The sequence below is a fragment of the Gallus gallus genome, chromosome Z (assembly GCF_016699485.2).
Source record: "Gallus gallus isolate bGalGal1 chromosome Z, bGalGal1.mat.broiler.GRCg7b, whole genome shotgun sequence".
In the NCBI taxonomy this organism is placed as follows: domain Eukaryota; kingdom Metazoa; phylum Chordata; class Aves; order Galliformes; family Phasianidae; genus Gallus; species Gallus gallus.
Window position 1 is genome coordinate 829,991 of NC_052572.1, and position 15,412 is coordinate 845,402.

Sequence of the window (15,412 nt, forward strand, 5' to 3'; positions counted from 1 at the left end):
CACTATCAAACAAAACCAACTAATAAGGCAGATTCAAAAAGCAGGTGCTTTACTCCAGCTTTACTACTGACATTCAGTGTGGAATAACAGGTATTCACATAGCACGAGGAATAGTAAAGAGCACTCAACATTTCAGAAAAGGTAAATGCTTTGTTATTTAAACATTTTTAATTCCAAGCAAATTCAAATCATTTTAATGTTATCCTCAAGCATGTTCTCTTCTACGTCACTGGTAAGAAAATACATACTTTATTTAATATCAGAAAAGTGTAAATACCTCAAACAGAAGCATTATGCCATTTAATAGAGAGGAGTTCTAGGGGGAAGCAACCAGCAGATTTCCTTTGTGACTTCTACAGAAGATAAGTACACTGCTATGAAGTCTAACTTTTTTAAATCAGATTTTTCAATTATTTCAGAGCATGGCCACCACCTAACTTTAGGCTTTCATTATTAACCCATCTGTGGCATCCATTCAGTTCCAGTGAATGAAGACAGTAGGGCCCTATACACCTTGAGTCCTTCATTAAACTATTGATCCCCTTAGCATTATCCATAATGTTCCAGCAGCTCAGCATGTCAACAGATGTAGAGCTTGCTGCTCTTTCCTTTCAATAACTTCCACACTTTATGGGGAGGAAGTCACAATGATTTATTTACCTGACATTTCCCAGTCCGGATGTCGTAGAGGGCCACTGAACCATGGCGAGCTCCAACTGCTATTCTGTGACTTCGCTCATAATAGCTGACCATGTAGAACCTGAATTGAACATTATAACAAGTAACAGGTGAGAATTGACCTGCCTGCATGACGTTAAAATTAATTTGCAATGCCACTGGGTAATTAACGTTAATGTGGGAACAGAGATTTTATTTAAAAATCCATCAGCTGCCAGTTTTCATCGTTGGCATTTAGCAAACAAAGCCAACTGATGCTTGATACATCACTGCAGAGATATAACAGATTTATTCATGTTTGGTTTTATTAAAATGTTGTTAAACAGCTCTGTTGAGTTTGGGAACAATCTAAGCAATAATCACCAGCTCCCTGAGCATTCATGTGCTTGTGCTGTTTACTGTTCAACACCACCATAACCTGGATGTCAGTGGTTGAAGAAGACAATCCTTACATCCTGAGTGACTTAAAAGCAAAAAAAGGACATTTCATCAAACTAGCTGTAACTCTGTAAGGTTGTTCAGGTGAGAAGGAGCCAAGAAGCATATGGTAGTCCTTAAAGTTCAGCAGGAATGTATGCCATTGATTTGAACACAAACAACTGTAAAATTCAAAGAACTCCTACTTGAAACGCAGGAGTGTGAGAGACTTCATTTCAGACCAAACTACTTGGGAACAGACTTGCGCTTTTCTTCTAAATGGAAAAGCAGATCTGTGAAAATTGTCAACTGCATTTCCTTTTAAATTTCTATTTTACAGTTAAATTTTATTATAGCAAACTCTACCAGAGCTCGCTAGAATTGCTCTATCAAAATATACTGCTGACCACATTTATGGCTTGAACAGGAAATCTTGCAACGAACCATCTCCTTGTTCTTAAGGATTCCCAAAGTGCCATAGCAACTACTCTCCTACACAGCTGATACACTCATTTCTATGGCGCATGTTAGCAATTGGGAAGAAAAACAGCACGAAACATTGTGTTAACAAACAAACAAAAGAAAGGAAATGAAAAGCATTTGTTTTCATGCAGGAAAAAAAGCAAGACTAACTAAGCCCAGGTGCTCCAGGTTGTGACGAGTGCCCAATATTGTGGATATGCAGGTATCTACAGAGTCTACAGCAAGTGGATACCCACCTAACCACAGCATTAGGCACTGGGCATGTTACCCATCACATGGTGGATAATGCATGAGGCTGCAACAAGAGAGCTTTCACATTTTTCCCTGTTCTATATCAAGCTGCAAAGCGGTGCCTCAGTTGACCAAGGAAAAGGTTATCTGCAAGGCTCTTTTACATGACCAGCAAACTCAGGATTTATATTTAAACTTACAGAAAAACAAACTACTTATCATTGCAAGTGAAACGGAGTACAACAAAAAGTTTCTACATAAGAAGTTTTATATCCCTATTATTACTGAACGGGCACAGTCCACTTGTCTTCTCCAACAGATTTAGAAAGAGAATATCTCATACTGTTATATGTAAGCATACAGCATTTCTCCTCTTACTGCATTTAAATGCCCATTTAGACAGAGAGCTGAGTCAGTATTTCTCTTTGAGAAGAATCCATCAGTCTACATAACAATAGACTGTTTTTGCAGGAAAAAGCTCCAAGGAAACAGACATTTTTGAGCTTAATTTTATAAAAAACATTACTCCTTCAGCTGACATTCAGTTGTCAGCCCTTTAGCTTCACTCTTTATCTTTTGGCTTAGTATTGTTGCAGCATCCACAGATTTAAGTATTTTAATCCTTTGCCTCCCTTTTTAAACCTCTAAATGGCAGAGCTGAATAGAGAATGATATGCCAGCATATATTTCGGCTATGCTACAGATTCATTTTTGCAAGCCTAGCTGATGCATCCATATCCACCATCGGCATCTTAATGGAAACCTCACTCTGAGTGCTGCTCCATTACTGCTCAGTAAGGAAACTTCAGTCAGACAAGAGACAGCTTAATTTAACTGCTGGAGGAACACTGCTGGACCCAAACAAACAGTGCTGCTATTGCTGGTACCAACTCAGCCTCCAAACCGAAGGGTGAGCTGCGTCTTTCTCCCTGCACTTCCCAAATGAAAACTGTCTTTGGGAATAGGACAGATGGCCAGTGAGAGAAAAGCCAAGCAGTCACTGTCAGACATCAAGTGCTCCAAATCTTTGTCCAAAGAACCTACACGCATTAGTTAGCAAACAAAAAGTGATGAAAAATCAATTGAGAAGCCACCAAGCAGAAGGGAAGATTTCCTTTCATACTCACAAAGATGCAGCAGTACCCCTCACCAATGGCCTTGAATTCCTTCAGTTCTGCTCTCTTAAGTTTCCACAAATAATCAACGCATAAAATGTTGTTGTACAACCTCACTTTGTCTAATCCTTGATGTTCTCTCTGCAAGTCTGCTCCTTAGTAAAAAGCAATCTAAAATTGTTGTTGTTGTAAATTTAATCTATACTCCCATGTGAGATGATGCCGTTACACAGAAGGTTTGAAGTCAGCAAACTGTACTAAATGCATGACCTGACCCAATGCAGTCCATCAGGGACCACTCAGCTTCATGCAGCTGCTGAATCAGGATAATGCTGAATTTGAACAGAATTTTGTTGCCTTCAATATTATCCCTCAAAATTTTGAAGAAATTCAGAAATATTTCATGCACATTGCACTGCACTTCAGTACTTTCATTTTTATAAGACATAGGTTGGTACTGAGGATGCCAAAAGGTAATACAATCCTCTATTAAAAAAAAAATACCACTAATAGGAAAAGAAAATGCAGATCACATTCATATGCAATGAAATACTCTGCCTGGTTGTGGATTCACCTCATCACCACCTATCAGGACTGAGTCATGCTCACAGCAATTAGCAGTAGAATGCTACTTTTGTACTACAGTAAGAAAAAAAAATTAAAAAAGGAAAGAATCTGGTACTTCAACACACCACACTGCTGTTGACAGCTGTGGGGTTTTACTGTTCTATGAAAATATGAACGCCCCTTCAAAGAGAGAGACAAGCAAAATATTTGTCATTACAGAACACAGTGGAAATGCCTTATGAGAAGCTATGAAAAAGAAGAGCTTGCACACCCAACGAAAGTATTTGGGCACCTACACAATTTAGTCAGAACAGGTGTGCATGTAATGCATGTCAGCAGAAAGGGCAGCATATATTAATAGAATTAATAATAGGATTACGTCAAAGCGCTTCCACTTGGACTCTCTCCAGACGTTCAACAACTTGCTAAAATCTTATGAAAATTTCCATTGGGCTGAATGACCACGTCAGTGGGGTGCTGTATCATTTTTACAATGGCTATAACTATGTATAATAGGAAATATTACTTGTAATTTAACAATCTGTTAAGATAACGTATAACTATAGAAGTACAACAGGAAAGGGAAGATTTTTTGCACTAATTCCCACTTGCCCTTGCATTTATGTGTTACATTAAGCCTTTTAAAGTATCGAGAAGAAGGAAAACTACCTCTATCAGTGTCTTATCTGTCAACAGAATAATAGTTCCTTTCTTGAAACTACTTAATATTTTAATAGCTTATTAAATTAAAATGTAATGGTTGAGAGACGAAAGTTACAATTTATTGGTTGTACCAGTTTAACGGTATAACTGGGACATTCATCACAGTCTTAAGATGCCGTAAGTGTCCACATGTTATAAATCACATTTTACTGTTAAAGAATCTCAGAGCCATGCAGAAATATCCCAGGACCAAAGCACACAGTGATGCTCAGCTCCCTCCCCAGATCAGTGGGGCTGGGAATCTGCACACAGAGCAGCTCTAAAGAAACCAGCAGTGCTCTTCTGATTTTGTGAGGTTTAATTCCAATTGCATCTCCTGCATTTAGCATGAGAGCTTCAAAAATCTTTTTAAAAACCAGCTCAATAGCAGCCCTTATGTCCCGCTTCCTGTCACAGGGCTCAACTGTCCCCCAGCAGGGGTTACCTGAATTCAGCTTTTGTTCCCTGCTTCCCAAATCTGCTCAGAGCTCAAGGACATGGTGGGAGAGGAGCAAATTCCAGCAGGCCTGAGAGGTTCACCCAAAATTGCAAGACTGTGTCCAACGACAGACTGACAGATCACAGCAGTCAGCGATCACCATTAAGGGATGCAACTTTTATTTTCAAAATTCTCCAGTGGAGGACACTTCAGAGAGCAGAGCCAGGCTTAAACTTCCTATGAATTAGATACTTCTTCGCTATTTGGCCGGGCTCCCAATAGGAGAGTATACTTTCCTGAAGGACTGAGCTGCTGACAACAGATCTAGAAATCAAAGCAAGAGAGCTTGTAGGCCCACAGTCACACCTGGAGAGCTAACACGTAGCTTAAGCTGGCAGCTCACAGCTTCATCTCAGCTTACTAACAGACAGCAATTCAGCTCCAAGGTGTTTGGAGAAGTCAACACAACACAAGCTACCTGTACCTGGAAACAATCCACCACTAAGCTCCCCTAAACCTCCAAAATAAATCCTTATTTTCTGTTGTCACCATCTTAGTCCATTTTTCTTCTTCAGCCTGTATATGATTATGTCAATTAATTCACTCAGGCAGGTCATACATATTGGAATCTAGCTTGTTACTCAAGAATGTTATTCTCATTTCTGCAACAACAGCAACAAAGATATTTATAAACCCTTTGAAAGAAAGCTGTCCAATTAATTTGGTCTGCTTGTGCAGCTGTTCCAGCTAAGACGCATGACAGGGCAGCAGGACAGTTTTTCCAAGAGACTGCACAGTGTTTTCCTCTTTCTGGACTTTTACAATACTTGAACTACAAAGAGTTGTTAATGCTTCTCTTTTCTGGTTCCTGTCTGTCACATGTGGCAGAAAACTAAAATCTGTAAAGGATTAGAGGCAAGCTAAAAAAACACTCCTCTGATTTGCTGTCTTAAGAAGCAAGTACCTTGCAAAAGACTGTTCCACTCCAAGTATGAAACGCATCTTGCCAGAGACCCCCATTATTTTGTTCATGTTATTCGTGAAGGAAGAACTTACCTGCAGATGGCTGGAAAGCATTCTTGAAGACCTTTTTTCTTAACTAAAGATCCTTCGAGGCAATACATGATGATGTCCATAACCTTAGAAACAAAAGTTAAAAATATTTGACACTGTATTGAGTATTTCATAATAAAGCTTCTGAAAGGCAAAAATAAAACATTTCTATGCCCTACTGCGTTTTCAAAACCTAAATTTAAAATATGTACCAAAATTGCAAAACTACTGCATTGCCTGTACCATTCTTCACCAAGGAATACAAAGGCTAAACATGTCCAAATGACCCCCAGCACGTTCAGATACTACTCCTACGAGCACACCTGTAATCACCTGCACACTCTCTTTCTTGATCCCCCCACAATAACGCCATAAAAGTGTTCAAGATTTTAAGTTTAGAAACATGCTAGGAGATACAAAACAAAACCTTGGCACACATAAAAAGGTTTATGGTCCACAAGAGGATCAAATGTCACAAGGCCATTCTGGCCAAGACATTATTCATTACTGCATCAAAACCACAAAGCCCTATGGCATGACAGCCTTACCTCAACAAGAAGGTCCACGACGTCGGTAGGCATCTTCTCAATAAGGATTTCAATGACTCTCAAGATCTCTCCTTTAGCCCGAGCAAGAGTAGTGGTGTGAATATTCTGCTGAGACTGTGTGTTTGCTGCAAGGGCGGTGTGTCTGTGCACCTACAAGGAGCAGGGTTATACATGGAAACTCGGACTTGCTAAATATTCTTGCTAAACATGTTACATGGGGTGAGCCTGCACCATGCAGAATGCTTTGCTTTACTTCACTTTGATTATATCTCACCCTTGTTCATGAGCAGAATCGCCAGTGGTCATCCCTGATGCAGTTTTTAAACAAAGGTCTACCTTTATTTTGAGTATTACTTCATCTCATGAAACTACAGGTCAAAATGAGCAAATGCTTAGCGTTTTGATTACATAATTGTGACATTTTTCTTTGTATTTCCTCAGGAAGCAGGTGCCTGCTTTATAACAGGCTTTTTGTGGCCTGCTGCTGAACATCCAGCTAAGGAAAAGCTCCAGGCATCTGGGTTCACTCAGATGACTCTCAGAGAGACAGCGCCGATCCACAACAACCTCTGAGCACTGCCCCCTCCTTGCCCCCAGCCTGCATGGCTACGTCCCCACCCCGCTTCAATTCATACCTAACCGGGTGGCGTTTGCATTGCCGAGGGAAAGTAGGATTTTTTACACATTTGTATTTGAAGTCTGGACAACCTGTAGATCAGGATATGACAAAGATATAACTCAACCGACTACATATAAACCCAACCATAACTTGCGTGTGGCTTGGAAAGACTGATTTGCAACAACACAAACACGATCCTTGCTTTTTCCCCTCCTGGGGAGGAAGGGCAGGACGTGCGATTGCTTACTGCCGTCTCAGAGGAGCTCACCACCCTGCTCACCTCCTTGGCGATGGTGGTAATGAAGGCGGGCGGCCGGGCTGTGGCGATGAGCGAGAGCGCGTGGCGTGCCGAGCGTGCAGAGTCCGCCGCCGGGCTCAGGGGCAGCCCCATTGTGATGCTAAACGGCGCCAGTCAAAGCAGGGAGAAAGAAAAGGAGCATTAGAAATATAGAGTGAAGAGATTAGAAACAGCTTATAATGTCAGTTCAAGGTCAACGGGAGCACTCAAACAGTTAGAATATAATGGACTCCCAACAATGAGCAGTGATTAGGAGTCAGGGTGTTCTATCATCAAATACAAAATCGAATAATTAACCATGAAGATTGAAAACAGTATGCGCATCTGTCCCAAGTGTTAAAAAGGCCTTGTTAACAAATTACCTGTATGTGTTGAATACATATCACAGCGCCGAGGACAAGGCAAATGAGGAATGTCTGGTAAAGAAATTGTGTTTTACACTTTTACAAAATCTTACATTCAGGCTGAAAAACATCCTCTTCATAGTAATTCTACTTAATTCAGCCACGGACTAGTTGCAGGAGATTAAAGCAAGAGGCTCCTTGATCTGAACTCACTGAATCTATTCAGTTTGATTTTCTTTACTGCATGACTTACAGAAGCATGCAGCGATGACAGACCCGTGCCTTATGCTACATACTAAAATTATTCAGATGCTCTTTAAAAATTTCTAACCACGAGGTTTTTACTGCAGCGTTTCCAATAACACTCAGGGATTAACTGAGTTTTCCGTATGTAACATTTTTATTTGCTATGACAGCATAAATTTAAGGAAAAAATAGAGTAAGTAACCCATAACTACATTAAGCAAAAGTAATATCTCTTATGTCATAACCGAGAGAATAAGTTAACCGACAAAGGAGATACATATCTAATTTTTGTCTGAAAGCTTCCTTTCTTAAAAGGCTACTGCTTGAACTATCACTACTTTAACTACCATTATCTATGTCATAGCAGACTGCATTCTTGCTGGGCAAACTGCACGCTATCCAGAAATTCTACAGATCCCTTCTTCACCCACACCCACAATCCACAGCCCAAAATGCAAGTACTTCTCCAGGCTAATAGCTCTGTGCCTTCAGAAAAGCAAGCTAATGCATGAAGTTATATCTGATCTGCCTAAAAATCAGACTATGAAACTCAGCAACACTTGAAGGCACTCAGTTAATACTAAGAGGGAAGGGCATTATGGCAAAGCAGTATTTACCTCCTGGCTTCCGTGACCAGAAGAGAACAGTTTCCCAACAGGAAACAGCAGCAGTGTGGGAGGGAGAAATGGGAGGAAAAGGGTTGTGTGGAAACCAAGAAAGATCTTTCTCTGAGGAGGAATTGGGCTTTCACAGACAGGGAAGAAGCAGCTGGGACACAGCGCTGGGTGGGATTAGCCTGGCACACACAGCCTTTGCAGCCCATCCAGCAGAGACAACTTTCTCCAACATGCATACTTCAGCAAGCAAAGTGAGACCACAAACAGCTCTTTGCCAGCCCTAAAACAGTCCTGCTCATATAGCCATGCTACTCAGAAGTAGCCTCCTCACTTACCCCCCACCTTTGCTGCTTAGCAAGAACAAAATATCAACCTGTAAACAGCATGGGCAGGTGAGGTGCTTTCCTGCACACTGCCACCTCCACCAGCAGCAATCTATCTCTGTCTGAAGACCAGAGATGAAGCTGGGATTCTCCCCCTGCACAGGGGATAAGTTTTGAGAGCGTGCAGGAGAACAATGCTGTCTAACAAACTGCCATCAAATTTTAATGAAATTTATACATCTCAGCTGTTTGCATTACAAATGGATGTGAATGCTAATAAAAATGAAGATTTGCTACAGTGTAAATATGTCATTTAAGTGCGTGTTAACAATAAAACATTTTATTACATGAAAGAAGATAAAATCTCTACTATCCCTGTGATTTCAGATGTTTAATGCTCTAAAGGACGTACATGAGATAAAAATACATTCAATAAAATGAGTGCCAGTGCAGTGAAATCATCTTATCTAGAATCTGAAGTTTCAGAAAAATATATTATGCATTTCTAAACACAGAGGACAGTCCAATTAGGTACGTGGTAACTCATTATTAATAGCACATAAGACAATGCCCACAAAGCAGCACAAAGCTGTCAGCAGAGCTGTACAACCATCGTAACCAGACGTCTCCTTCTGCAGCCCTTACGCACCCAAGTAGTCATGCTGCTTTCTGAGGGATTACTCATTGAAGGAAGGGCTGCCGTTTCCAGTCCTATGATCGCATTCATTTTACACATTTAATGCTATTAAAATGGATGAATGGAAACGCTCTGCTCCAAATCCTCAGCCAGCGTGCTGCCTCAGATGCTGCTGATCAGAGTGGTGGTGACGCTGCTCAGCACAGCTGTGAGGCAAAAGGCCAGCACCCATTTTTGCCCACCCCTTCCACCCCAGGGCTGGCTGGCTGAGCCCCCCTTTACACCTTGCAAGCTTCTCAAAACCAAAAAGCTGCAAGCAACCCCTCTGGCAGGAAAGTCATGGGAAATAAAAGCATCATCATGGAAAGAAGTGTAAACACTCTGCACTTGCATCCCTCTCTGTGTGGTTCCAAATGCGTAACAACCGGTTTATCAGAGTCAGCAAGGTTCATTCTGCTCTGAAAGCACAGTCAGACTCAACTGCCCAGAAAATAAATGAGAGAGAGGAGAAACTGAAACAAGTCCATGTGCAAATCATAGTGTATGTTTCCTGTACTCCTGACGCTCCACACCCTTACAAACAACGGGCTTTTCCTATTAGATATTCCACCAGCACAAGCAGTTCAAACATGCTGAACTCAAAGCGGCAAGAAAAAGCATCAGCTCATTTTTCTGAAGTCCAGAAACATTTGGGTTAGTCTGTCTGTTCACCCTGAAACACAAACATTTGGGATCTCCTGATTTTCGGGGGCTAAAAGTGACAAACCACATATTCTGACATTTCTTATCCCAAACTTCATGTTCATGTTGCTTGCAGGTGACGCTGAAGGAAAGCTACAAGTTAAAGAGCAACAGCAGTTATGAAGTCAAATTGGTGACTGCGAAGTCCGCTCCTGGTTTTGCACAGGACTGAGGTGGCATTCTGCAACCAAACCATTAAGTTATTTATGCATGCCTCAAATTGCTCCTGTATAGTTTTTTTGGCTTTTGTTCATTTATTTCTGAGAAAACAGAGAGGAGTGTTTGCAGAACGCTGTACGCTCTCTGGGATGTTTTGTGTTTGTTTGCTCTTTAAAGGGTGTCCCTAAAAATAATTTTAAGAATATTTTTTTACTGGAAACTTACCAATTAGGTCCTCTGCAACAAAAAACTTCAGCGTAGTTAAACTGTTTTCTACCAAATGAACTATTTTTCTGGAGCAACAACAAGATAAGGTATTACCATTTTGCAGATCTGAACTCATAAAAACAGCAAACAAAGTTTGTTATTTCCTTCCCCATTCCCCACCATTATTGTATGCATTAAAATTAATGTTTTTTAAAAGCAACAGAATCTCTGCAACAGTATTATAAGGATGTCTCTTTTTGTCTGGAAAAGCATATTTGAATATAACTTAAAAAAATCACGCAGGGACTTTACAGACAGAAGTGATGAAATGGGAAGACGGTGTCAAAGTGAGGCATTCAGACCAGCCTCATTATCTTTCAAAAGCAAGGGAAACCTCAATGTCTCAGTATTTTTCCTATAAGAAGGCCTCATATTTCTGCCAGCAGCACTTCTCCTTAGAGGGTGCCTGGTAAAGTGCATTTTCCTGAAAAGCAACAGGCTTTTTGTTAATTCATTAGCATCGCTCAGCAGTGGCAGTATGTGGGCAGGGATTAACCCCCCGGCCCGGCCAGCTGGCCTACACATCCTCCTTCAGAAGGCAGGCACACTGCCCAAACCTCCAACAAAACAAAGGCAGATGCAGAACTAACGCACAGAGGGAAACGCCAGTTTTGTACCCAAACTTCTGCTCTGTTATTGATGGGTTTTAGGACTTGGGTACATCCCACACAAGGAGGCAACATGTGTTGTGCCTCTTGTCCTCCTCCTGCCCGTCTTCTCACTGTGCTGCTAGCAGACATTTGAGGGATGATTTTTGAGAGCGTAGCAGACAAAATGGTCACAGCCTGTCCTCCAGCACACATTTCTAATACCAGAGACAACATTCTAATTGTCCCAAACTGTAGGAAAGCTGGCTTAAAATCCCGTACCTACTTGTGCTTTTGACTCGTACCATCCAGCTGATTCCCAGGAGCTGATGCTCACTGCCAGACTCCTGCACTCTCAGGGAAATATGGCCACATAGCTAGCAGCCTCAGTCTCTCAAAACTGGAAAACAATGGTATCTAATCGACAGGATTATGTTCTTTTGTAGTGAGTCGCTGTGTGGGTCCTACAGACCAGGTGCCCTGTGGGCAGCACTGCCCAGGCCTCGGGCAGCCATGGCCCTGCACATCAGTGGTATGGAGTGTCTGACATCCCTTCACAGGACAACACACCAAAACGTTATCTCCTCCTTGTTGCCCTTGCAATTAAGAAAGAACATTGCTCTTACTTTCATTTCACTAACATGTCATTGGAGGGAACACACATCCCTTTTAGGCAAAGTGTCCCATTATTCGTCCATGCAATCAGGGCTGTGCTTCAGGAGGGCTCTTCAGAGGAGCACATTTCTGCCAGACCCCGTCCTCAGGTCATCACAGTAATTAAGTAGCACCGATGAGAGTGCAACAACAGTTCCGTGGGTTCGGGATATTAACCTGAGGATTGTAACCTTCAGCAATGTTACCAGTGGTGCTGTCTGAGCAATGGCAAGCACTGCACACTGATTCAAATTACAAGTTAATCACAGAAGTAAGAAAACAGGGTTGAAATACTCCATGTAATTGAGTTTTTCATTTGTCCTTTTTATCTGCTTTCTTAAGAAAAAGCTGATTCTCCTTAGGAGGTATGTTTTGAAGCGCTGTTACCCAAATTGTATACACAATTGAATGATTCTATTCATAACTGCTCATCTGAAAAAGTTAATAAATCAGAATTTGCATGTAGATAGAAATCCACACTTTTAAGATGTACAAAAAGATTTAGATAATTAAGTAATTGAGCAGAATAGTCTGTAACGTACCTGTAGGATGTTTCAAATCTAAAACATATTTCATAATCTGAGTTATTAGAAATGAATATAATGTCTGCTTGAATTTGGTCATCCTACCCTTCAAGAGTTAGACTTTGTTCTCTTATTAAAAAATACAGGTATCCAAATGCATCAAATCCTAATGACACCCCAGACAAGATTGCTTTCTCACACCAAAACTGAAAATTTACCAAACAGGTAAGGAGAAGCTACAGAAAGAGGCCTGAAAAGGAGATCACAAAGTGCACGACTTCAGAGTGGGTCTTTTGCAAAGGTGGGGCCTGTTTTGTTTTGAGAGAAAGCAGCTACTTGCAAAACAGACACTTGTACGTGTTTCTCTCCTCTAAAGCAAGAGGCAGAGAAAGCAGTGAAGACGGGTATATCCCATCTCATTTAACAGGAACCGCCAGCGATACACCTCAAAAACCCCCTTCTGTTTACATGTGCAGCACTGAAGCAATGGCTGAACAAAGGGGAAGGAGCCAAACATCCTCCCTGTCGTGAAGCCAGGAAGCTTGGAATTCATCTGCCTCATCCTCACATTAAGGACCAAGTACCAGCTCTCATTCGTCCTTTAAAAACCTCAGTTTCAGCAGCTGTTCAGGCAATGCTCCAAAGCTGTTCCACTGCACTTGAAAGCTAGGGATGTCCCTACTGCATAACATACACTCACAGGCAGAATCTATACATACATAAAACAAAAAGGTTTCCACTAAATGCAATCAAACCTGAAGAAATTTAGTCTAATTATTTACTACACACACATGTGGATGGACAGGAACGTGAGTTGTTCATTTTGGTATACGGTGCCACGATCTGTATCAAACTGTAGCTTGTAATTCAAAGAGCAAAAATTACAGACAGCAGTGATCCCTACAGTCACCTGTGCCAAGAAATCAAAGCCTAATAAACGCTAGAAAAATACTCCTAATCCTCATGCCTGAGCAGCTTCACTCGGCATGGCTGGCTAGCCCACTGCAGCCTCTGGGGACTGGGATGAAGTGGGAGAGCAGAGGAGTTATAAACATCCAAGTTTTGGATTTCAGCTCAGATATTTAATTCAGGAGGGAAAAAAGAAAACACCGTGGGTTTTTTTTTTTTTTTTGGTCAATAAATGTGAAGTGATTTTTTTTAAAGCACGAGCTTGACATAAAAGCTCTTTCATAAAAACGTTCTTAACATCAGGGATAGAAGCCAGGCAGCTGTGCACTGTTATTGTGTACATGGCAAATCAGGCACAAAAAGGGGCAGCTCAGCAGGGCACCGGGAGGGTAAGATGCACACTTAACCCCCTGCACACATTGTTGCTCCATTTCTTTCCATCTCAGTCTGTCTGCAGTCAGTACTGTATCTGTCATGAATGTAACAGGCCATTTTCAATCTAAATCTTGTTATGGATTAATAAGCAAACACTTTCTCGCTTATTATGCAATTTATCATCATGAAAATTGCATTGGGCTCCTCAAGGCTACATGCTGATACATTCATTTATTCAGTGCTCTGTGTATAGAGAGCCATACTAATCTTTATGACAGCTAAGGATGTAATAGCAAGATGAAAATTACTTTCTGAAGAACTGTATTCACTTGGCTTGTGCAAACCCACATTTAAATACAATAGAACACACAAGATTCCCTGGGAAGGTAAAATGTCTTGGCTTCCTCTGTCAAGCTAAAAGAAATAATCGAGGTTCCAGCAAATAACAATATTCACCCAGTTTGTACAGATTTATCCACTAACTGCTCTCAGCACACTGCCATCACTCATCCTTCACAGTCTGAGGAAATTAAAACTGCTATATAAACTTGGTCATCTCCCTTAATGCAATGCAAAAGCTACAAATCGTAGTGCTTCCACAAGTGGATGCATACACAGCATTCCAGTCAGCTCCTTTCTGCATCCACCACTTTAAATGTTTACGTGTGTTTATTAGTAAACAGTTTTAAGTATATTTATAAAATAAAACTTGTAACACAGCTCTTTTCATCAGAACTAGGTTCTGATATTGAATGCTAAGGGTAATGACATGGACTTCTACTACAAGTGCTTGTGGTGCTCCAAGTTCCTGTTGCAAACAAAAGAATTTCTTGACAAAACCAGAAAATTATTTAAAACTATAAAAACATAGTTTAAATACCCATTAATAATGCTTATCATTAGAAGTCCTTCTAATTATTATAGTTTCATCCAGCACAGCATACAAAAAACCCCAAAACACAAGAATTACTGATGTACTGAACACCAGACTCAGAATAAAATGGGAAAACAATTAGGAATAGTATTTTTAATATCTAAACTAATATTACTACTGTGGTGCTGTAAACAAAAACATCCGCAAGCTAACCAGAGATGCTCCTTATGCTAACCACACGGTTCTGATGTATATCAATATTCCCTACAGAAATGCCTACTGCAATCTTACACAAACATTTTCTTCCCCTCTAACATACAGTTCTCTTTCCCCACATGCTTCAGAAAACATCCAAAAGCCTGGAAGGCATGAACAAAGCCACAAAGCAAAGTACCGTGCACTGTAAAATGAGCCTCCACACTTTAAGAAATGCAGTAATATGAATACCTAAACAAGCAGTTATGTTGAGCTCTGCAATTTCAGAATCAAGGGCTTATTTTTTCATGAGCAAAAGCCTTTCACAGATGAGTCATGAAGTCTTCTAGAATGAAACTGCTTCTCCATTAACGTATGGTTTATGAAGTAATTTAATAATTAACACTTAAAGAACGTCACTAACTAAAATACTACAGAGAAAACACTACAGAGAAAAAATTAAACATGAAATACGTTTAGAAAAAAACCCTAGTGAATATTCACACAATGCTTTGTGTGCCAGACACAGAAAGCACCAGAATTTCAATCGGTGCAAATTCAGAAAGTTGTACTGAAACCAAAAGCATTACCATGATTCACACACGTGGAGAGTTTGTGCTCTGCAGGGAAACACATCCCATCTGCACACATCCCAAATGCAGAACTCCAACTGGTCAGCATCTGAGTCATTACGTTATTGCATTCAAAGAGTACAAACTTACTTAACAAACAAACATGTTCCAAGTTTTTATTAGGAAAAAAAATCAATTATAAGATTATTATTTGTTTTTTAACATTTTAATTAAGTTA

At 40.6% G+C, this 15,412-nt stretch overlaps 1 protein-coding gene across 4 annotated transcripts in view; it reads right to left on the reverse strand.

The window, feature by feature from the left end:
* Positions 1-15,412, reverse strand: part of WDR7 (WD repeat domain 7) — a 115,785-nt gene that overhangs the window by 24,071 nt on the left and 76,302 nt on the right. For all 4 annotated transcript variants that reach the window (XM_004948991.5, XM_040655973.2, XM_040655974.2 and 1 more), the window contains 4 exons: positions 7,133-7,250; positions 6,234-6,383; positions 5,689-5,771; positions 661-760 (listed from right to left, as the gene is read on the reverse strand). In XM_004948991.5, coding sequence (XP_004949048.1) covers positions 661-760; positions 5,689-5,771; positions 6,234-6,383; positions 7,133-7,250 — 451 coding nt within the window. The remainder of the gene's footprint in view (positions 1-660; positions 761-5,688; positions 5,772-6,233; positions 6,384-7,132; positions 7,251-15,412) is intronic.